At 39.1% G+C, this 25,378-nt stretch overlaps 1 protein-coding gene across 1 annotated transcript in view; it reads right to left on the reverse strand.

Annotated features, from left to right (window-relative positions):
• Positions 1-25,378, reverse strand: part of LOC117394798 (receptor-type tyrosine-protein phosphatase N2) — a 244,129-nt gene that overhangs the window by 166,094 nt on the left and 52,657 nt on the right. Inside the window, exons 3-8 of the mRNA XM_059019205.1 lie at positions 17,870-17,983; positions 4,754-4,871; positions 4,385-4,535; positions 2,571-3,078; positions 1,545-1,763; positions 878-918 (exon numbers count right to left, since the gene is read on the reverse strand). Of these exons, the coding sequence (XP_058875188.1) occupies positions 878-918; positions 1,545-1,763; positions 2,571-3,078; positions 4,385-4,535; positions 4,754-4,871; positions 17,870-17,983 (1,151 nt within the window). The remainder of the gene's footprint in view (positions 1-877; positions 919-1,544; positions 1,764-2,570; positions 3,079-4,384; positions 4,536-4,753; positions 4,872-17,869; positions 17,984-25,378) is intronic.

Here is a 25,378-nt window from a genome sequence, read left to right on the forward strand (position 1 = left end):
TTTACACTACATTGTTTGGCCTTTGCTCTCGCCTTCCACGGTACGCCTGCCCATAAATTAGCTTGCAGATAAGTGGAGGCTGACTGTAGGGAAGCCAAGGGCATGGGGACAGAATAGCTACCCTCCCTGTTAGACAAAGCCAAAAAGCAGGTGCAGGCTGGGCAGGAGGCGAACTCTGGTACATAGGGGGCGCAAAAAGTCTGCTAACCAAGAAAACAAAAATAAACGCACAATCGGTTTACAGAATCCGTTTTTTTTACTTTTTAATTTATAAATATTTTCTTCATTGTTTTTTGTTGACTTTCTTTTGACTACATTTATTTTTTATTTAATTAAATATTTCCAGGGGGCATACTCAATGAAAAAAAAGGCTGCTTCTATTCCTTGGCTCCCCCCTCCACCCTGAAAGAAGCAGGTTACCGTGGCAGCAAGTTTAAAGGCATCTCAGACTTCCTAGATGCAGTAATTAGCAGTTGAGCTGTACAGTTTATAGATGTTCAGCTTTTAATTTGAGACGCAAGCTCCATACAAGCCTTTTGTTATGAACAGTGACACAAGCTTGAAAACTCTAAGCTCCAAAGGGCTTGTCTGAGGCTGTTTTGAATTCCAGATGTGTGTTTACTGCAGCTATAGTAAGCACTCCATCTTGGTACGGTTATACAATATCCCATTCCTCTTCATGTTATTTCTCATGATTATATTCACTCTGTAATGACTGAAACACAAAATGACACACACAGTGTATCTGAACAGGAACAACACTGCAGTACTTCAGACCCGTGCTCCGCTGTTCTGCACTGTTTGCTTTGTTTGTAAGTCCTTTTTGTATTTTGTCTCTTGAGTTTAGTATTTCAGCCACTACTTTAAAATGCTTTACCTTTTCAGCTGGAACTTGGTTATTTTCTTCTAATTGCCTCTCTGTCAACAAAAAAAAAGGTGTTAGCAACTTAGAATTGGGCAGCAGGAAACGAGGACTGGCATTAAAAGCTATGGTCCTGGAAGGAATCGCTATGATTCGAATTGATGCCAGTTTGTCTATCTGCATTAGAAGGGGGATTCTAGGTATTACATTATGTTTGTCCTAAAGTCCTGATAGTTCAATTTAAATCTTTTTTGTTTTGTTTTGTTATTAAAATGCCCCAATGGAAGAGCTGTTGAAGTCCACATGTGCACTATAAATTGAGGCCTCAGTTAACTCAGTGCTGTTAACACTCATGGTTAATTAACAAGGCAAAATGGGCTTCAACAGTGGCCCCTAAGGGGCGGTATTGTGTTCCCTATTATGTCTTGCTATGTGTCAGTATGAAGTCTTCAGCACTCTACATCAGCTTGATAGGCCATGGCATGTGTGAATAAACTCCTAGTGACTTTAATTCCAGCCCTGTAGATCAACATGGATTGCAGTATAACCACAGTGTGCACATGTGAACATGTCAGTGTGAAATGAAACTCCAGAATCTGATACTCTCAACATGGTGTTACTGCATGTTATCCCAAGAGCACAATTCTCTAGAACCTGTGTGAGATAGCACATTGATTTGCACCTTGCATCATGTCGTCTTCCCCGATCATGTCATTCTCATACTCCTCCATGCTGGTAGCAGACACTCTCTTCATCTCCTGGGGGTTTGTGTCGCCTTGGTCCACGACTTGCAGGGCGTCAGCAATCACGCCCGCCAGCTGGTCCAGCTCCTTAGGGCTCAGCCCATCCATGTTGACACTGTGCTTCCCCAGCTGCTTCACCACATTCTCAATGAAGCTTTCTGAGGATGCAGTTTAATAATAATACAATCACACTGCTGTGAGCTACAGCTCAGGAGGTTCCCTAGCAAAGATGGACTTAGCAGTTAAAAAAAAGAATATATTGGGAAGAGTGTACCAAGGATACAGATTCTGCACTGCTATATTCAGAGGAACAACTTACAGTACATGACAAAACTGCAGCAGAAAAACAACAATAAAGAAGTACCCTGAGGACATATTAAACATCTGAGTGACACTGAGAGTCACTTTACTGACAGATGATTTTACCAGCCAACGCATAAACAATGAGAGATGCACAGCCAAAATTGGAATAATCAGGAAGGTAGTTACACTCTCACAAAGTAAAAAAAAAAGATATATAAAAATACTTATTTTTATTAAACAGTTTGTTTTATTTAACATGCTTGGTGGTGGCATTATGAAATGACTATACCAGTCACTTCCGCTGAACGGACACACTTTGTTTATTCTGAAGCGAGTGGCTTGAACTGACTGATTAACTTCATCAAGCAGTCGGTACACAGGTGGTAAATCACGATGCTAATCAAAATAAAAAGTCGGAGTACAATAAATAAATTACTTTTTTGACCTTAAAGGAAAAAATAATATAGGGTCAGTCAAGGGGTTAAGGGCAATAGACAGTATATGTGCTACAAAGTATATGTTTATTCCCCATTAGGAAACCCAATGCACGCACATGCATACAGCTTATCAGACTACATACGTCTGAGGGCAGGAGCAGGATAGGATTCTATGACAAAAGTTATCGATAGACAGACTTTTTAAGGAGGGCCCCAGAAACCTACCATCCATGAAGCTGAGGGGATCCTTAGCAGCTTCTTGTTTCAAGTCGATCTTGTAGGTCAGCCTATCAGATTGGGGTCTCTGAGGCCAGCTGTCAGGTTTCGGTTGAAGTGGTTTCTTGCCCTTGTAGCTGTCCACATCTTCACTTGGGCTCAGGCTTTCTACTTGGCTGGTCGTAGGCTGACGCAGCCGGCTATTGTAAACAAGTGGGCCCTTGGGCTGGACATCAGGGGTCTGTTGAGCTGCTATCTTCTTTGCCAGGTACCCCTCTAAGGTGGAGAGGAGAGCCTTGCTGGCCATTGACTGCTTGCTGGGGAAGTCCACTGCTCCTAGCTGGGCCGGGGCTCTTTCAAGCTGGAAGGGAACAAAGGGCCTTGGTGGGGTGGTGTTGTCAGGATACTGTGTCTGAAGAGACGGTGCAAGAGAGAAGATGGATGGAGGAGCCTTTCCTCTTGTCTTGGACTTCTGACGGATGTAATCAATGAAACGGTCGGCCTGGATTGCATCACTCTGCAATTTTTAAAACATAATATTTTAATTATTATCCATAAACTCTTCTTCCAGTCAACTAAGAAACCGATGCTCCCCCACAGTTATAAAAGCTTTTTTATTAGAGCGTTTGGCAACTAGCTATCTTTGTACACTGATTTGCAGAATATTTAGAAAGTGTAGGGCAGGTTGACTGTTACAATCTGTTTTCACTTTGCAATGTGTCCATGCTCAGAAAATGACCAGTATGCTGTATGTTGTTAAATCCACAATTGAATGTGATGGTTTTTATATCCAATATAGTCCAGCACCTGATTTAAGGTACACATGCACTCAGGAGGCACATGTTTTCAAGATGGCACAGACCCAGTGTTTGCCCCGTGTGCTCATTCAAAGAACAACAAGAGGCTACCATTAACCATTATGAAGTCCCCTGAACATTAAAATGATACCTTTCTGAAAGTCAGTTTCATTAAAACTGTTGTTGGTTTTGACAATAAAGCCTGACGCATCGCTGTAAGTAAAGGCTATATCAATGTTCTGTATTAAATCTGTTAAATTGTTCTTAATCTTTGTGAAGATGGATTTGAATTATGGGGACAGGAATAGTGTAAGTAACAGTTGCCTTCCAGTGGCCACTTCTTGTATTTTTTCAAGCAGTTTCTACAGAAGTGAACAGTGGCGGTGTTGTCAGGATACTGTGTCTGAAGAGACGGTGCAAGAGAGAAGACGGATGGAGGAGCCTTTCCTCTTGTCTCTGCTGCTGGAGTGTGCTACCCTGCTGTCAGCCTTTCCACTGTCAGCAGGGCCACGGGAGGAAGGAGCTTTTCCACTGTGTCTAATCCTAACCATATCCCTACCCCTAACCCTAAAAATAAACCTAACTCTAACCATAACACTTTTCTGATACAATTGTGTGCTTACATATAGTGTGCAAAAAGATTAAATACATTGTAACTATGCGTAACAACATTGTAATAATATGTAAATATTTACCTAAAATGCATACTGGGCTAGTGGAGAAGAGGTAAAGATGGAAACTAATCAGTAGTGGCAAGCCTTGCAAAAACAACTAACTTGCGCCGTTATCTAAATCCATTACAGATTCCCTATAAAAAAAAATCTTTTGAGAGTTATACTGAGAAGCTGCAGTATATGCAAGAACTCTACAATGATAGCTAAACATCTAGTAAGACAGACATCGCAGGGGAATGTGCTTATAACATAGGATTTCAAAAGCATTCGGATTCAAACACCAATTAATCCAACAATAACTTTTTTTTGAGGTTTAGGATCTTCTTTCCTAAAACAATAAAGCAGTTCCCACCTTGACGGGAGGTTTCTCATTTTTAGCCTTCTGATTGGTCTGTGCTGTTGACTGGGGTATAAACCCCAGATACTGAAGATACTGCTGCAAAGACTTCCCCAGGTTAGCTTCTCCATTCTTTCCATCATTTCTTTCACTGTCAACACCAGCCCTGTAAATATGAGCAAAAACAGACATTTTAAAGAGACAGCCTAATAAAATGAGTAAGAAATACAACACAAGGTCGTGCAGACTGGGACCCAAAGCATATTTGCCATAAGAATTCATTTCACAATCAAATGCACTTTGCTTCAAAGTGAATCTAAATGTGCACGCGCTTTGTTCATTTGAAACGGCATGGTTTCAGTGGGGATGCACTGCAGGGTTTACCTGGGCTGGCTGTTGGTGTCTGTGTAGCTGGAATCTGGACGCCTGTAGTAGATCTTTTGGAGTTTGGATAGTTCTTTAGAAATCACCTGCTGGGTTGTGTCATCTTGCCAAGTCAGACCTGTTCAAGAAAATTACAAGATTTGTTCATGCATACAAATGCATCATAAATCACAGAACATATGATTGTCCTGTTTACAGCAAATATTGATCTTCATAAATCTTTACTTTCAGAGAAAGCGTCCATGGGTGTGCTGAATTCAAGATTGGGGGAATGGTTGGGACAAAACCAGGACTGGGTGGGGCCAGCTTGAAGGCGCTGTATTTATTGAATTAATTTACTGGCATTAATGTGAATAGCCCAAGCCTCCTCAGTGTTGCACAAGCTCACTAGATCAGGGATTCACTGCTCATCTGAGAGCGATTGCCCCATCCTTTGCGTCTGTCCTCTATTCTTCACAGCTGGCTTCACAAGGCCATTTCATACCACTGCTTCATAGGAAAATCTCCCACAGAAATAATATCAAATCAAAAATAAAATAAAAGGCAGGCTACAAAACACCAGGAAGAGCCATAAACCAATATTAGTCACAACAGCATACTGCAACCTCATCATCATTATATTAGAACTCATTGGAGTCACACTGGGTTTACAGTTATATAAGAAAGGACATTATTATCCTTTACCTTTCCGTGCTCTGCTGGCACATCTCACATTGACACTTCAGGATGAAATGAGATTTCAGGAATAGCGCTCCAGAGATTGTCAACACTACTCCATTTACTGTAATGATTCCGATATGGCTACTGAGCAATTACTGCCCTCAGTTTCACTGAGCAGAATCACACAACTATACATACAGACACTGCTTACATCTCAGAAAGTAATGTATAAGTGTGGGTCTGATGCAAGGCTTACATACTGTAAATACATGCAGCACAAGTACAGTATACACCTTATGCAATGGTAAAAGCCATCTACTGTACAGTATGGACCCCAAGCCATTCAAGTCAGTTCATATGAATCCAAACACAAGTCTTTCACAACATTGTTGGTGCAAGGTCCACACAGCTCTCTCATAGCTATAACGTTGTGACACGACCAGATGGAGAAGCATTTACTGCAGACTAGTTGATTTTCTAATGCTACTTCCATTGTGTTTTTTGGGGGATTTTGTTATTGGCCAGTGACTGTAGTACATTGACCTGATGTACCATAATTGTCAAGTCTTTGCTGGTACATGTGAGCTTCAGGTTTTCTAGCCGCTCAAAGCTGATTACCATCGTGGGGCAGCAGCTGGTTTAATTAGATTCTGTGAATGCAAACTGTAATGCACAAGTGCTCAATAAAACTGTGTATTATTCTACAATCTATCAAACATAATTTTGTGATTTTATTTAGATATTTGATTTGATTTATCCGATGGAAAATATCATTACAACATCTTTCTTCTTGTTGTCAAGATTCCCCATAATCACTTTCTTTACTAGTAGGTACTATACTAAAGCAGACAATATTTCCTAGGAATTTGGATGACTAGTAAATCATAAGCTCCTCCAGGTTTGCTACTTGAATAGGATCGGAGTGTGAGGCTGCCAAACTCAAATGCTTTCAATATTCTGTTTGCTCCAAAATACTCAAATACTATTCACCAAGGGCTTTGGTCAAAAAGCAGTTAGGAGTTTAAGATCTCAATGCACAAGAAATACACAGCGTCGCCACCCATGCTCAAGAAGTCTTCCTTTCTTTCTGCTAACAACATGCTTTTTATTATGAAACAATGGGCACATTTAAAGTACCACTTATGTGAGTCACTACATTGCAACTCTTTGAATGGCACTCAGTTCTGAAAAGCAGTCCTTAATGCTGTCTTGTGGAAAACCTGAGGATTGTGTCGCCTGTGTTATGAATGTACCCATCATCACCAAAACCTGACCAACAGTAAGAACGTGTTTTTTCTAGTGTTGGATTATCACGAGTGAAATGCTCTATTCGTTATCCACTGCGGGGGGTGCCCTGTCTGTTTGTCCATTTTTTCAAATGCCCAAATTTAGAAAAAATGAGTTCCACTGCTTTTTGTTTTGCATGCACACAACACCTAACCTAGAACCTTATACTCCACACACATGGGCTATGTATCATCAACCAGTACAAGGAGGAAACACCTTCTGGTCCACTTGGGCTGGAAAGACCCACTTCAGTCCAGCTATGATAAAACCTGGCTTTAGTATCAAAATCTGGTTTAAAGAGCCAGGACAGCAAAGTTACTGTAGCTTCAATATTAGCTTCCAAAATGTTCCTCAACCCGAGCCTGGAGCTGGAACCACACTGAAAGATTTGTACTTTGGATCTTTCTTGCCAAATTCTACAAATATCACTTTTCAATCCATGGTAGCTTTATCACCAAAGTACAACTTTTAATAAAGTGGCAGATGGTGCTAAACATCTTGGTAGCACAGGTTTAGGCAGCATGTCTGCAGCCCCCTCACCACCTCCTCTGTTCAGCTCAAACACAGACAGGATTACTGAACTGGCTGCATCATTGTCTACTGTGTCCTATGCTTCTGCTATGATTACACTACACACTTACCATGGTGAACTACCATGTGATCACAGCACAGCTCGATCTCTGGTTTGAACCTACAGGTAGTGGACAAAAAATGTAAAGTCACTTAATAGGGCGTTGGGCCACTATGGTATCCCGCTCTGTGGAGTTCTCGGCAGACCATTTTTGATGAAACTGGCTGCTCGCACCCCTGGTTGAAATTTGCAGTCAATTGATCTGCAATTGCTCGCCTGTTTTGCCTTGCACTTTGAATTAATACACGAATATCACGATCCTGGAGTATGTGCTTCCACCCACTGTTGCCCTTTGCTGATGATGTCTTTCCCTCGGAGTTCCATGCCGACATCACCTTAGACACCGTTGCTTGTGAAACATCAGCAAGTTGAGCTGTCTTGGTCACTGAAGCTCCTGCCAAACGCGCCCCAACAATCACCGTTCTTTCAAAGTCACTGAGGTCACCTCTTGCAGCCATGCTAGCCATAACTATAGGCAAACAGGCCTGTCCAGCATTTTTATACATAACCCTAAGCATGCTGGGGTGTTATTTGTTTAATTAACGCATGAGCCACACCTGTGTGGAAGCCCTTGCTTTCAATATACTTGGAGTCCTTCAGTTACCCAGGTGTTTCCATTCTTTTGTCCACTGCCTGTATTTACAGTACACATTTACTGGATACATGTTTGCAGTAGACTTCACTAGAAACACTACAGCAGTCTGCGGTTTTTCCCCTCATTAGCCAACTCTTGAACCAGCATCCTGCACCATTAACCAGAAGTGGCACACTGCTTTCTGTTACTACTGACTGGGTTATATGAGTCACAGACAATAAGTTCAGACACAAGTCTCTCAATCAGAGTTCAATGTTTCTTGATTCGGTAATTTAAAATGTTAGTAAGATCTGTTATGGTTTCTACGAGGAGCAGTCAGTGGTTACACTGACATCGTAGCCCTTCGTTTTATGCAAATCCGCTTATAAATTCTCTGCAGAGGGCAGCACTGAATGTGCAGGTCCTGCTTGTTAAAAAAAGCAGTGCAACGGCTCCAGTAAAATGTCTCTGTTAATTAGCGGCTTGCCATTAATGCTGTCGCTTTGAAAAGGGAATGACATTTTCATCTGCCTGATGTTTTTTGTAGCGGCAAGGCCTTCTAAATATTCAAAGCCCATTAAATATTGTCTCGCTTCATGTCGTTTCATCCTGGTTTGGAAATGCAGATGCACTTCTTCTAGGTTTTGTTTTCCAGTCGCTGTTAAGGAGACTGGGGTAAAGAAAATGAATAATGCAGCAGCAACTATGTTCAACCTAATTAATAGAGCTGTTAGAATTCCTGCTCGACACTTTAATGTATTTCAAATTAAGAATTCTTTAAAAGGACGGTTCTGCATTAACAGCACATTTGACTCTTTTGCAGAGGAGAATACTACAAAATCACCTACATAAATGTGCCTTAAAATATCTCATAACCATTTGAAATCCTGGGGACCACCCTCTGTGTGATTTAACAGTAATCATTTGCCTTTTAGTAAAAAACACTTTCCTGTTCCATGAATTAAATGACAAAATTGTACCGTATGGATATATTTTAGATGCAACATTACTGGTATTTCTACAACCCAAACGGTGAAACAGCAGTGTCTTCGCTCCTGCTCATCAGATTAGTCTCTGCGCCGCTGGTATTGTTCAAACCTGAGGATGATGTTAAAACACGGCTAGGGAAAGGTGCGCCTGCAGCATCTGACACCAAAAATAAGACACGGAACCTCCATCCTCATGTGAGTGAGGTTGCAGTTGAATATCAAAGTCAGTACATTAGGTATAGAAATAAAAAATACCATCCCTGCCTTAATTATAACACTGTGCCTTTTTCCTTTACAAATGAACCCATGTATATATAAACTGTCACTCAATTAAAAATTGTGATTAGTTAATTTATGGGCATTAGTTGATTAATCGGTAGATTCATCCGTGCACATTTTTTATAAAGGTAACGATCTTATAGAGGCTGTCTTGCATAGTAATACTTAAAAAAATCAATAATCTAAAAAAAAAAAAAAAAAAAAAAGCCCAATGGGAATTTGGTCTTTTTAAAACTATTTTTATTTATGTTTTTATTTTAGTAAATGTAACAAATGTTATCTTTTTGTCCTATTACCCTAATAAAACCCTGATATTAACTCAGTCACACAAGCCACAACATAGATTAACATTCCTGTTCCCACACAGCACAACCACACTATCAGCAACCCTTGTACAAAACAACACTAACTATGTCTTTTACACAACTTTAACCCCTTTTTATACAAGCTTAAAACCACAGTGTCCTACTACTTCCGGGGAGAGAGAGAGCGCTTCAAATCAGCACTTCCCTAAATAGCAGCACGCATTTCTCTCTCTATCCAGAATGTACTTATAATGCATGATTAAATTGCTAAAAAAAATGTAATCTGCGATCAACTCTTTAGTTGATTAATCTGTTAATTGGAACAGCCCTAATATATAATATATATATATATATATATATATATATATATATATATATATATATATATATATATATATATATATATATATTGTAACACAGCAGGGAGGGGGTTAAAATACTCCCTGCAGGAAAAATGTGCAAATGCACATTTTGGTTAATTTGCTCATTGTTTAATTGTTATTCTGTTAATTGTTTTATTGTTAATTATCACCTGCACCTGGCTTTGATTGTAAATTAGAGCCAGGTGCAGGGTTTATAGGGAGAGCAGTCAGTCTGCTCTAGGCTGCTGAGTAGAAGGAGGCAGGAAGAGGTACTCTGCTTCCCAGCAGTCGTAAGGTAAAAAGTAAGTGCGGTGTTAAACCTGTGTTTTGTGTAAGTACGGGGAAACAGCTTAGCTGTCCCGTGGTAGTCAGGGTGTACCTGTGTGTTAGTTAGTGCTCGTAAAAGAGCTAAGTGTTTGTTTTGTTTATTTTGTTTTTGTGTGACTATTAAAAAAATAGCGCAACTGCGCTTTTAAAAATCAAGTTTCGTGTGTGGCTGGGTCATTTAAAGTGCTGGGAAAGAACCCGAAGGACTAAAACCCTTCACAATATATATATCTATCTATCTATCTATCTATCTATCTATCTATATATATAAATTTAGTTTCAATTTAAAATAATATTTTATTTGCATTGTACACCAATGTGTACAACGCAGCAGCATTATTTATTTTGTGTTACCAGTAGCCTACAGGCGAAAGTAAAAATAAAGTGTGCTAGGTATTCATTTGATTTTACTACTGTACTGTATACTGTATAGGCCTACTGTACGGATTTATATTTTTACATAATGTATTGTGTAGCCTACCCAAAACACATTAGTGTTATTTCAGCGCAATGATTTACATTTAAAATGCATTGAGCACTATAAATGTATGTGTGTGCAATTTTATTGTATCGTTTTTAAACCCGACACCTCCTTATGTCAGACAAACATGTCCGGTTTAGCGAGGGGCTACTATATGGTTATGAAAAACTGGAAAGAAGGGAGACAATTTTGAGAAGAGCTTCACATTAGCTGATGTTCCGAAACATATGCAGCACAAACATGATTTAAAGAAAAGCCTGGCGAATGCATTGTTCAAGCAGATGTATGACTATTAAACACTGCTACTCTTCAGACAATAATTTTAAATTAGAGCACTTCTGATGTGACCTTGATGGCCTGAAGTCAGTTTTGTGTTCTCTTTGTGTTTGATAAGCTTCAGCATTGTGTTAAGAGGGACAGCAGCTACAGCAGTCCCTGCATGTACATAAACAAATGCTGAAATTCAGCAGAAATAATAACTGGAACAAAGTCCAAGGCTGTCCATTAAATACAATGCTTTTGCCATTTCTGTAGTATCTTATTTAATCATACCTTGTTGCAAACAACACAAAGCAGCCTCAATGGGTGAAAGAAAATGATGTTCTGTATAATGAGAAGTGGTTTCTGAAGAATTATACTCCGCCAAACTAATACTTAAAAAAACCCAGACTGAAAGTAAATTTATAATGTTCCCTCTGCATGTGTTTGTTTGAAAGTATCCCTGCTAAGAAGAAAACATGGCTATTTACTTTTACCTTGACCTAAATAGCTTGTCTGCTTTAAAAGCTACTCGCTGAGTATACTTCACACAATAAAGCCTTTTTAATCTAAAAGGGCAGTAGAAAGGTTGTTTTTAAGCCTTTGCCACAAATAAGGGCTGCAGCATGCTCCATCTTGTCAACCTTTTAGCATCACATGATCCCATTTTGGAAAAGGTAGAACAGTTTAAAAGAAAGGAGGAGTTCAATTATTGTTCACAGCAGGTTCTTGTTAGTTCTATACTATTACAGAGGTTTGTATCCTCTCTGCAAATTCTATAGGCCTTGCTTCAAAATACTCCCCATAGTGAGTGTATCACTGTCTTAATTTTACAATAAGAATGCCCCCACCCAGTTTCCCTCCTGCCACCACTCCAGTGTAGGGAGTGCACCTTTCACAGACCAGTCAAAACCCTTGTTGTTATTCCATTTCAGATTCTCTCTCAGATGCCCTCCTCCAAAATCAATTGCTGTGAAAGCCGAAGCTGGAGATTCTGCTGCCTGTGTTCCTGCACTACTCCGAGTTAATCTACTCGTCATTAGCTTCCCATTTCTCAGAGAATCAAATTCGGAATCATGACGCTAATGTTGCTTCTGGCTGTGAGCCCTGTTCAGTATGTGTGTGTCTGGGTGTAAATGAGTCATCTCATAATGTTAATGCACTACGCCGCAGGAACACTTTCAACAAGGCAAGCCAACAGTGTCTGTGAAAAAAAACACAAACCATATAACCCAATAAGCTGAACTTGGACAGAAATACTGAAAAAATAACTCAGTATTAGCCGTTGTTGCTAAGTCAGCAATATTCCTGTTCCTGCGCTTTTTAATGAAATGTACATTATGTTGGGTAACTTAAATTCATGAATCAAAACATAAGGAGGCAGTGTGGTCCAGTGGTTAAAGTCCAGGGCTTGTAACTAGGTCATCAGTTCAAATCCCACCTCTGCCATTGACTGACTCACTGTGTGATGCTAAGCAAGTCACTTAACCTCCTTGTGCTCCAGAACTGGTTAGTAATCTTCTGCACAGTTACTGTAGTTCTTCTGTAGCAAACAATGCTTATACGCTCCCATTTTCTGAACCTAATCTCGTTCTGTTCATTAGCATGTCACAGACTGATAGTCAGTGCTACTTAACTACAATATCTCCAAAAGAGCTTTTATTACGCCTGCGCTGGCTTCTCTGGGCATTAATAACAGTCCTAGTCCCACAGCTATTTTAATGTATCCTAAAACAATAGTTATTTAAAATGCCTAAAGGGGTAGTATTTTTATTTGAAATCGCTACTATAAAGGTTGAGCCCAATCTGATTGCAAATAATAAATAACATAGACATCCTATTTTAGGAATGCATTTAAGCTGTTTAGTAATTGCCACAGTACTGACAGCCCCTTTAGGCTAATATCATCAAGCAGCTAATGCAATAACAGACAATAAAACCTCAATTTAAGGTGGCAGTGGTGTGAAGAAGAATGTTGTCAATATAGAAATACATTTATAGAAGGTTAAGTCTATTGAATGAGCTGAATTCAAAGGTCACTTCAATGAAAACACATCAATATGTATTACTTTGTGTTGCAAACACTGATAATGATGACGTAGAGTAAGGCTGACTACCTGTAAATCGTTGGTCATGTTACTAATTAAAGCATACCATACAGCTATGTTTTCTCTTGCAGATCCTGGTAATGACTACAGTACTTCAAAGCTTGTAAAAATTGTTGAGATGTTTGCCTCCTATTGCCGGTCACTATACATGGGAACAGAAAAGGCATTTCCCTTGTGTCTAATTGGGTCTGAGGTCTAGCTTGAGAACCTCATTAAAATCTCTGCTGGTCATATTTCTCTTTCCAATTGGGATGTGGTTACAACACTGTTTCTGATTTGTCAAAACCAACTTCTCATTTATTCTCACTGAACAGCCAGTATGTTTTGGAGAACGTTCTACATGACAACCTAATGTAGTGACTGCCCTCTGGTGGGATATTGAGATACTGCAGTAGATATAACAGCTGATCTTTTGTACAGTAAGGATCAGACTTATCAAGTATACCGACATGGAAACTATTAACATTACAACACAAGTAATAAACAGCTTAGGCACATGTTTGAATCCTTAAATTAACCTTTCAAGCTGTTTGCTTTTGTGATAACATCAACATCAACTAGATTGGTCCAGTACAACAATATGGTAACGAGATAGGATTAAGTTTTACTGGAGCTGGAGGGAAAAAAACACACACACATGATCTGACCCAGAAAAAAAAAAAAAAACATCACCAGGTTCCTATCAAAATACAAAAGAAGCATACAGAAGTCTCTTTTTGTGTTGTTTTGTGTTAAACTTCAAGCAATATGAATGGGATATGCAACAGGACAACTTGAACAGGATTATGTGGAGTAGACTTTAATGATCTCAATACAGACACCCTAATAACTCTCCCTTATAATTGTGTTTAAGGGCAGTATTCCAACCCAGTTTACAGAACATCATTAGGGACTGCTCAAATATAAGAAACAGGAACAAAAAAAAATTGCCATCTGGAACAATTGGCACAGGAGCAGAACAGGCATACAGACAAGTCTCACAGTGGTCTTGCAGTGTGGTCTGACCTGCCTATAGTGTCACTGGTGCTGAGAGTCACCATTGTAGGTACAGCTAATTCATTCATGCTGATCTGAAGAATATCCCAGAGCTGACAATCACCAGCTATGACAAGCTCAAAGCTCTTTCTTCACAGAGCTACTTAATCACAACCTACAGTACCATATTCACTTTTAAATGATGCCCACCATTCATACTGGTTGATAATTAATAGTAAAAATAGCTTCTAGGGGCGTCCCTGAGGCACAACAGTGTGATGTGTAGGGTGAGTCATACAGTGATGTACCAAATACCAACTTAAACCAATAAAATCAGACCATACACAGTAATGAAGAAAAATAACCCGGAAGAGTGTAACAATATCGGCATTCGCAGATTTGAAACTCCAGCTAACCAAAGAGGCTCTGCAATGTATCCCATTACAAACGTTGTTATCCTATTTAAACACGCTAATTAGGTGACATGCACTTATTTACTATGCAGAATATTCATCCTAATGTGATTATGTACACTACAGTGACTTATTTTAAAAATCAGTGCTAATGTCCTGTAAATGTATGATGATTATTCTTCTGGCTTATCACATTTTTTTTTCAGCTCAGCAGCTGCTAGAGAGCTCAGTACTTTCCATTGCGGCAGAAACGGGTCCAAAGCCAGCTTGTCTCTGAGTCAAAAAAACACATGTTGACTGGACTCCAAAAACAGGGTTTCTAAAATAAAAATAGCTGGCTTTAACCGTCCGGGGAGTGTGGATATTAGAGTATATCACACACTCTGAAGTGCCTTATTGCACTTATACAACGGGGTAACTAACAAAATTGAAAAAAATAAGTTACAACGTTTTTTATAACAGAAAAGTCAATTTTTTTATTAAATATCCTTCCGGATAAAATAGTTCCATATAACTTAAAAAAAAAAAAAAAAAAAAAAAAATCATTATCTAAAAAGAAAAAAGCTATTTGTAGATGTTGAATTGAATATTGCCATTGAAAGTGCAGTTTTTCTGAATTTGATTTGTTATATTTTTTGTAATTCTTGGTTTGTTCATTACAATTTTAAGTAAATTGCCCATTTTCATCATGGCACAGCACAAATGAGTCTGCCTTTAAATCACGCAGACCCTTCCTCAGAAGACCTGCGACTGTATCAGGTAACAGTGCTGTGTGTGTTTTTAAATCGTTCTTTGTTATCCGGGGCTGTAACAGGAGGTATCCATAACAGATTTGTGTATCACTTCACAGTGGCGAGAGAGACATTATTTGCATGGAATACTTATCAAACTGACTTTGTAGTTTACAGCTGGCCAGCGTTAAGAAACAATTTAAAACAATGATGGGCACAGCAGAAGAGATGATATACCATCGTACCTGGACACATTTAAAAAGTACGGCAGGAATTGTTGAGATGCATTTATAAATGATCTGCATCAGACCACACAGCTGCGCAGGGGGTGGGACCACTGACAGCAGGCAGACCGACCAGAGGAGAAGAACGGACAGACCAGGAGCAACGGCAACAAAACATCCATTAAAACCACCAAGGCCTCTTTTAAGAGTGACCCAAATCTTTTGTAAAAAGCTGAAATTTGAAGATATTTTTTTAAACTATATATTTTCAGAATGGGATATGGAAACGCTGTATTTCAGGGAGAAGGAGCTGAGAGATCAGAATGGCGAGTTTTGAATTGACTTGAATACTTTTGCTTTTTTCACTACTTCAACACTGGTGTCTGATTCAGACTCATTCAATATCTCATGTACACTTTGGTTTCCCAAAAGGTCAACATTTACCGGTGCATAAATCTCATGTGTCATGTTTATTGTGATAAATTTCAATATGTCTGCCGTTTTCTTTTCAAAATTCTAGTGGTGTATGGATATCTACCAGTGATTTCCCCCTTTTTGAAAACATGACACATGATGATATGCTGTAATATCAACACCCCCATGTGACCTGTTTTGACCAATCAGGATAGAGTATTTAAAATACCCATTTTATAAACTGTAATAATCTAAGCAAGCTCCCGCCCAATATACATATGAGAACATTTTGCATTTAGGGATTTAGGGCAATTAATACAACAATTATCAATGCTAATAGGGTACAAATCAGCTGTCTATGTATGCCTCCTGCTCCATTGACAGTGTCACCGAAGCCCTACCATCCTCGCTGTTTATTCTCTGCAAGGTTATTTGCAAACATAAAAGCTTGATTTTGAAGCCCAGTTGTAATGCAGAGGGTCACAGCTGACTTGCAGTAGGGTGGGCTTGACAGCTCCTTGTACAGGCTGCATGTCATCTACCAAAATGAAAATCTGTATGCCATTTCGATGTGCCAATACTTAAGCTTATCAGGCCACAATCAAAACCGTCCCTGTCAAACCCACTGACACTGGTGATTATTCAGTTCAGTTCTAGTGTCACTGTTGACAACAATAGCATTTACTCAGGAAACTCATGAGATAGATTCTTTACTAAATCATAGACTAGACAACACGACTACATTACACATATTTTACACTACATTCTTTGGCCTATGGCTTCGCCTTTCGAAGTACTGTCCATAAATTATTGCAGATAAGTGAAAGGCTGACCGTAGGGAAGTCATGGGCAGGGGGGCAGGATAGCTGCCCTCCCTGTTAGGCAAAGCCAAAAAGCAGGTGGAGGCTGGAGAGGAGGTGGCGAACTCTGGTGCACAACAGGGACATAATGGATTGAAGCAAGATATAAATCCTTTCCTTGCCAAATAAGATACTAGCAATTCCATTGACTATTTAATCAGATATTGGAAGAACCTAAAATATGCTTGATGTTTATGTGATTTGATCTAAGGTAAAAGTGTTCCCTGCCAGAACCATCACTTTGCTTAATTAACTCCATCGCTGATTACTAAGTATAGCCTTCTCATGAATCACCGGCTCGATGTAAAGATACAACCCTGTGATTAATTTTAAGGCGTGACACTTGACTTCGCTGGCTACAGTGCTACGCGTGCCGTGTTTGAGCTTCACCAAAGGATTTTACTTGACCTTTTACCTGTGCTAGTTAACACTTGACCTATTTGTAAGTTGTATCAGTGTAGACTATGGTTTATAGGCTGTGACCGTCAAGCTCATTCTATTTCTGTCCTGCTGTGGCAGAGTCAAAGATACACCTAAAGATGAAAGGCAAATTCTTCCAATAGGACTGGCATTGGTAATTGTATGAACCAGCATATAAAAGCCTACTGCTTTATTATTGGGCTTGTATGAAGTACAGTAAGCATATAAAGTATGCATGACCAATTCTATATTTACTGGCTCTTATATTTTACAACACTAATCTAAGAAGAAGACAGCTTCTTTTAAGTATTACACATTTTTAATAGTTATGAATGTACTGATATACTTTATAGGAGTGTCTACTCATTAATCTAAACAGTGGTAAATCTAGACTCTGTTTTAAATGTTAAGAACAGGTCTACATTTTGGCATTTTACTTACTTTTAAAGACAAAATTACAAAGTGTTTTTTGTTTTTTTAAAAGTCTCCTTTCCTTTAATGATTTACAGTGCTGGTTTTGAGATCTGCCAATGTTTAGATCATTTGAACATGGTAATGTTTTGGCCTATTCAAAATAAAGTGGGTCCAATATACTAAACCAACAACTTCAAGAAGTTAAACAGCTGGTAACAGAGACCCAGGTCAGCACTAATTTTGGACCACTTTACCTAAATTAACATTAGGATGTCCCAGATTCGTGCTACAAACTGCAATCAGGGCCTGTGAAAGCAGCATAAAGAGTGCCCCAATGTCCCAGCCCAAGCTGAGCAGGTCATTCTGACAGGACAAGCTTCTGTAAATGGCAGTTTGCACTGTACCTCTGTGAGATAGCTTGTGCAGGAGGCTCCTGAGGCTCTGCAGAACAGGAGGTGAAACTTCGTATCTGTATACGTCTATCACCGGAACCCGCTGGCACCTGCCAAACAACCGGTCTGCAAGGAGAAACAAAGACAACAGAGTCAACAAAAGTGAAGAACGGCAAGCTCTTATCTAACAATGTCTTCAAGCTCTGATACTGCCCCATACAATATCTAACAATGTCTTCAAGCTCTTATACTGCCTCATACAATATCTAACAATGTCTTCAAGCTCTTATACTGTATACTGCCTCATACAATATCTAACAATGTCTTCAAGGTCTTATACTGTATACTGCCCCATACAATATCTAACAATGTCTTATGTAAGGGTTAAATGATGTTAACATTACATTCACCAGTGTTAAAAAGATTAAAAACAGTTAACCAATGCATCAAGGGTATTAAACATAAACCAAAACATACTTTATTTTTATTACGACAATCTTGATGCCACATCCATTTCTTGAAAACCCTGAATGGTTTAGAAACTAGCAGCTGCTGTTTTCTTGACAGTATAATATTGGTATTAAGATAAGCATTAGACCATCAATGGAGGGACTTTATCTGAGGCTGCTAATCTCCTCTATCAGCAGGCCCAAGCTCCACTCAATATGTGTTGCCTAGCAACACCGACAGCTCTCGTTATCAGCTTCATTATATTTCAGTGGGAGTTTAGACAAGAAAGGAAAGCTGGCACATTCAGGGTCACAGTACGTAGAGGGGGAATGGCACAAAAGGACATCTTTCAGCACTCATTTCATTTATCTATGCAGCATTCTGAGAGCCGAACATACATCGCATGTTCTTTGACTTTAAACAATTTCCTTTCTACAATGATTAAATATATTTCTACAAATAAAGGAAACTATTTTTGATTATATTGTACTGTTTTATTTTGGGCACTCTGTCACGATGAGTTGAATTAAGTAGGATTGAGCAAAATGGGTCCATCTTTCCCCTTTTATTTCTTGAAATTCCCATTAGTCCACCCCTCTTAACCATTCTGAGAAAGGCTGCAATTGGCAGCTTCTGGATCACAGTCGGACGCAGGTGCTTAGATTTCATTCTCAGCCAAATTAACAGATTTAAACTACATTAAATGAAAAAAGCTGCTTTTAACCCTTTCAGTCCTGGCGGGACTTCACGACCCTGCCTTATCTGAAGTATGCTGCTCTTAAAGCACTGACGGGACTTTAACGTTGCATTTACCAAAATATATGTAAAAAAAAGGGTTTGTCCTGTTCTCATGTATACTCAATAAAGGAGTTCCTTTTTTAATTATATAGCTTCATTTTCCATTCTTCAGCTCGACAAAAAAAATTCAATCAATCAATCAATCAATCAATCTTTATTTTATATTATTATGCATAATACATGATAGTAGCATAATACATGAAATAGTAGCAGCAACACAGCAGCTAAAAGCAGATATCAGGCTTAAAGAGCATGGAAAGCAAGAGACAACAAGTAGGTCTTGAGAGTTAATTTAAAGTGAGCGACGGTGGGAGCATGACGCACCAAAGCTGGGAGAGAGTTCCAAAGAGTCGGAGAAAAAATGTGCCATCATCACACTCTAAGAACACACTATAAGTGGCAGCAGTGTGGAGTAGTGGTTAGGGCTCTGGACTCTTGACCGGAGGGTTGTGGGTTCAATCCCCAGTGGGGGACACTGCTGTTGTACCCTTGAGCAAGGTACTTTACCTAGATTGCTCCAGTAAAAACCCAACTGTATAAATGGGTAATTGTATGTAAAAATAATGTGATATCTGTATAATGTGAAATAATGTAAAATGTGATATCTTGTAACAATTGTAAGTCACCCTGGGTGTCTGCTAAGAAATAAATAATAATAAATACACACTCACAGAGCTTTTTTTTAAAAAGCTGCGCAATACCACAATAATAGATTAACCTTATCTAAACCATTTTATTCTTATTGACCACCAAATAAAAGAATCCCATGAGAAATGCCTGTTATCTCTGTTTGCGCTACAGTTCAGCGCTCTGTTGTTTGTCCTAATTGCAGATGGCGTCATCACTTGTAAAAGGCTCTATGACAGATGGTGGCATGAAAAAGCATACAGAAAGGAGTACAACGTTTATGCAGTCATATTTTGCAGTAAATTTGATACGGACTACATTCTTGTGTGTTAGTATTCATTTCACTGCACATTTTAATGATTTTATTTTTCTCCTCGGAACCTGTCAACAGGTGAAATTCATCATATGAAAGTACATGCTGCCAAATAGAATACCTATGGTGTGCTCATTATTTTACTGTGTCTCAGAAAACAAGATATTTTCCTTTGATTCGTTCCATTTGCTGACAGGCGCTTCTCATGCAGTTGCTGTCTACAGTACTTCCACACTTCATAGAGCCACACCAATAGGACTGTTTACACTTGACCCATATGAAGAGGAAAAAAATGATTTCAAAACTACACTATAGCCCTGAAATCATTTACTTGTGCTTCATTTTGAATGCATGTTTAATGAAACGCCATGTGCTGAATTCCTAAAACACCACTGTATTCAGAAACATACCAGCACTCTAGTCCCAATGTGAAAAAGGCCCCATGCACAGCACTGTAAAGATCTCTTATGACCACCATAAAACAATCCAGTAGCCAGTTTCCTACATGAAGACTTGTGAGTTGTGTACAGTCAATACAGCATTTAGCTCTTTGAGAGACACACTAACCCTCAATGGCATGCATCATTAATGCAAAAGGTTGTGTTAAACTAGATCTTCTTTCAAAACGCCTATTGGACACAGAGCTTTATTGACTATCGTACAGAAATGTATTGGTATCATTACAGAAAGTGGGATTATAGCTTTTTTTTTTTTTTTACCTTACTACCGGTAAATTAAATAAGGCATACCTTATCATTTCAATATATATGGAAATAGAGCCCAATATTTCTGGTGCTAATAAAAGGCAAAGGACTTGATGTATAGCCTTGGTTAGTATTCCTAGCATTTGTATGGTATATGTTTCACATCCAGCAAACGTTAGCAGCTCAGCTGATTGTGATTGTGGCGTTCCTGGTTTATATATCACTCAGTCTACACAGCGCATGTAAAGTGCACAGCATAGGAATACAGCTAGCGATGTGTTTGACAGCATCTGATTTCAGAGATTAGACACATGCTTCATTCTCGGAATGCTGTCTTCAAGGGAATGGTACAGGCATCATGCTGTGCTTTTCTGGAAGGATGGCGCACAGATCCTAACCTATCCTAGCGACTCAGGATTTTTATAGTTTCACTTCTGTGATAAAGTTTGCACCCCAAATGAAACGGAATACTGCACTGTCCTGCCCAGCTGTGGAAAGCTGCTTTGCATGCACAGCAAACGGTGGATATGTCAAGATTCGGCAAATCATTTACACAGAACTGGTAAACAGAAGAAACGCTCCGTGAGAAGCAATCCATCATGATGCTGATTGTTAACAAATGCATTGCGCTCTACAGAGATAGGACTACAATTGATACGACCATCTGCGATAAATCTTAGGTCTCCATCTCATTAAAGGTTGCAACAAAAGGGGGCAGCAGTGTGGAGTAGTGGTTAGGGCTCTGGACTCTTGACCGGAGGGTCGTGGGTTCAATCCCCGGTGGGGACACTGCTGCTGTACCCTTGGGCAAGGTACTTTACCTAGATTGCTCCAGTAAAAACCCAACTGTATAAATGGGTAATTGTATGTAAAGAATAATGTGATATCTTGTAACAATTGTAAGTCGCCCTGGATAAGGGCGTATGCTAAAAAATAAATAATAATAATAATAATAATAACATGTGACAGATTGTATTCCAGTGAATGTGAGTGCTCCAAATCCATTACCTGAATAATCCGTTGACATGCAAGTGGAGTCAAACCATTAATCTGTGTTCATGTAGACCTAAATATTAAATCCATTTGCTTATTGTCTCTATTTAAGTACTTCAGATTGAAAATGAGAAGGAAACTTGATTATCATCCATTCCTTCAAAAAAAAGTGAAATAGAGGTGAGTGGTACCTTTATTAATATGTAAACCATTTTACTTTTGCGCTCAAATGAATTCATACTGCGTTTACATGTTTTAAATGTGAACTCATTCATAAAGTGTTAATAATGTAGAGATTGCAGAGTGCAATCTCCTCTGAACTTCTGGGTGGGGCAGGAGTGCCACAGGAGATGCTCAAGGTATTGTGCTGTCTTGACGTCACCCGAAGTGTGTGGGGGGGAGGGGGGTTGTGCTGTCTTGACGTCACCCAAAGCGTGTGTGTGTGAGGGGGGTTGTGTTTTCTTGACGTCACCCAAAGTGTGTGTGTGTGAGGGGGGTTGTGCTGTCTTGACGTCACCCAAAGTGTGTGTGTGTGAGGGGGGTTGTGCTGTCTTGACGTCACCCGAAGTGTGTGTGTGTGAGGGGGGTTGTGCTGTCTTGACGTCACCCAAAGTGTGTGTGTGTGAGGGGGGTTGTGCTGTCTTGACGTCACCCGAAGTGTGTGTGTGTGAGGGGGGTTGTGCTGTCTTGACGTCACCCAAAGTGTGTGTGTGTGAGGGGGGTTGTGTTTTCTTGACGTCACCCGAAGTGTGTGGGGGGAGGGGGGTTTGACTGCTGCACATTAATAAAGAGTACTCCATTTACATGGCATAGAGTTAAGTGCTTTCTATCTCAGAAATGTCATTCCTTTTGCATATTTGTGCGCTTTATAGATAGCACTCCAATGCAATGCCAGGTCTTGTGGGTAAATAACTTATCTTTTGTTTTATTTTTTTACACTTCAGGTTGCGTTATGCTGAATTGGAGTTGAGCAGAATAAAGTATTTCCCTTCTCAAGCACAACCAAAACAGAATGAAGACAAGGTATATTCCTGTGAAGTTATCTCTTGTGTACTCCCTTTAGTTTTTCCCTGATTTATTGTACTTAAGCTTTCAGCCTTCAGAACATTCGCTAATGAGGAATATATGTGCTTTCTGCAATAAGATTCTCATCAGTACTGTAGCTGGTATTATTTACAGTACTGCTGGACACACTTTGGCTCCATTGTTTCTGTGGAACATGTAGCTCATTATTGCTAAAACCAACACAAAAAACATGGCTGGGCATTATAAGTTAAAGCCTCAGCCAGCACACCTGTTGTTTTATAACATTCGCAATACTAACAGTTGCAGCCTCCAACGCATTGTATTTTACCCTATTATTCAAAAGCAATAAGCACCGAAATGATAGACTTCAAGAAAGCCTTCATGCACAAGTGAAAACATGCCTTTGCTTGTAATATAATATATACGTGAGGCTCCAGATTGGGCACCAGGGCTAACAATCAGTCAATACACCTCTAACAGCTCGCAAAGTAAAAACCATACCGGTCAATACTCAATTCATTTGCAAATTTACATAGAACATGGGAGACAGCAGGCAGTGAGAATGTTATAAAAGTAAAAAGCATTCTGACATTCAAAGTATTGGGAATTCTGACAATTCTGACACAATAACTTACCAAATTGAAATGCACTGCAAGAACAACAGCCTACAGCAGTACGTCCTGTAGGATATGAAGCTGAACTAAATCAAATTGAACATCCACAGACCAAGCAACAGATACACACATCCACTTAGTGCAGTGGATAATTCAATGCAATTCGAGTCGGAATCTGCTGATGTATGGCTACTTCCTTACTAAACAATACACCAGGATTTGAAGAGTATGCAGAGTTACGGGAAGCTACTCAAGCGATACATGTTCTTTGTTTTGTGAATACTTTTATTGTAAGATATTCTCTTAGGCTGGTTGAAAGCATTACTTAAGAGCAATGGTTTGTTGTATTAAGGCCATCTCAGCGAACACCTAATAACAACTGATACCCATTGCAACGGTTTTGAAATGTGGTGTGTTGTTTAATTACTCTTCCAGAGATAGCAACTGACAGTCAAAAAGGTTATTAGCGCTTTCAATATTACTAAGACAAAGACAAACATCACCAGCAGGTTCAATCAGCTACTCTTGAAGTCTTAACTGGGGTTCAAACCAATATGGCAGAATCTGCCATGCTGGTAACCGGGGTATTAAACGTATAAGCAAAGGCATCAGTGCCTCTATACATTATATAAGTGATGTGTTTGTGAAACCTTCAGATTACAAAATGACTATTCTATTCTATTCTATTCCATTCCATTCCATTCCATTCTAGCCCATTCTATTCTATTCCATTCCATTCCATTCCATTCTAGTCCATTCTATTCTATTCTAGTCCATTCCATTCCATTCCATTCCATTCTATTCTATTCATATAATGGATAAATATATGATAATGATGATTTGCTCTAGACACAAACGCTACACTAACACGTTTAATAAGATCAGTAAACATCAGATATCTCCTGCAAGTCTGAACAGAACAGTCTGATATCACTGTCCTGTCACTTCCCACGGTGCACTTCTCTCATGCATTACCTTGAGTCCTGTGCTCTTTCAATGACACTATAAGCACAGACAAGAGGCTAAAATATGAAAGATGAACGGCACTCATATTTATTGCAACCTAACGCTGTGGATTAGGAACAGTCTACAACATTTTAAAGGAGACCGACAATAAAAATCAGAAAACAAAAAGAAAAAAGAAAAAGATACTTTGCTTGTGATTCACACCACAAATGCTGCAGTAAACAGCCTCTGTTGTCACTTTTGTTTTATTATAACATTAAACATTCTTAAATGCCCAATGTAGCTTAGATTGTATTAGCAGACATGCAAGATGCTGTATCCCATTCAATTCTAATTCAGTTCGAACAGTGGCATGGAACATTAACCTTTACAAACATCCAGCTTTCTTACAATTAGTTGTTTAAATGCATTACTTCTTTCTTATCACCATTTGCCTCAGCTATTTTGTTTTTAAATAATGCACACTATTTAACTTAATGAGCTAAAAATGCTGTGTAAATATGTTATTACCCTTCTGGATTTCAGCCAGAATGTAAGAGCCGGATTAACTAATCTCAATGGCATCTTTATGCCACGTGACTAAACCTTTTAATTCGATTCTGTAAAAAGATTTCACTGGAAAACAGGTGACCTTTTTAGGGAAAAGGTCAAGTTGAAAACAAAAGAAAACCATAATGCTCCAGTGTATTTAGACAAAAAAATTCTCAGGGGTGAAATTGAAGATAATACAGGCTCTATTGGCAGGATATGGATGTAAATATTACTGAAACAGTCCATGCTGAGTATAATAAAATACTGCAAGTCTCTGTGTGTTACAGTGCAGTAGAAGGTCACCAGTCAGTGGCTATCTTATTATTATTATTATTTATTTCTTAGCAGACACCCTTATCCAGGGCGACTTACAATTGTTACAAGATATCACATTATACATTATTTCACATTATACAGATATCACATTATTTTACATACAATTACCCATTTATACAGTTGGGTTTTTACTGGAGCAATCTAGGTAAAGTGCCTTGCTCAA

This window comes from Acipenser ruthenus, chromosome 3 (assembly GCF_902713425.1).
Source record: "Acipenser ruthenus chromosome 3, fAciRut3.2 maternal haplotype, whole genome shotgun sequence".
NCBI classification, from domain to species: Eukaryota; Metazoa; Chordata; class Actinopteri; order Acipenseriformes; family Acipenseridae; genus Acipenser; species Acipenser ruthenus.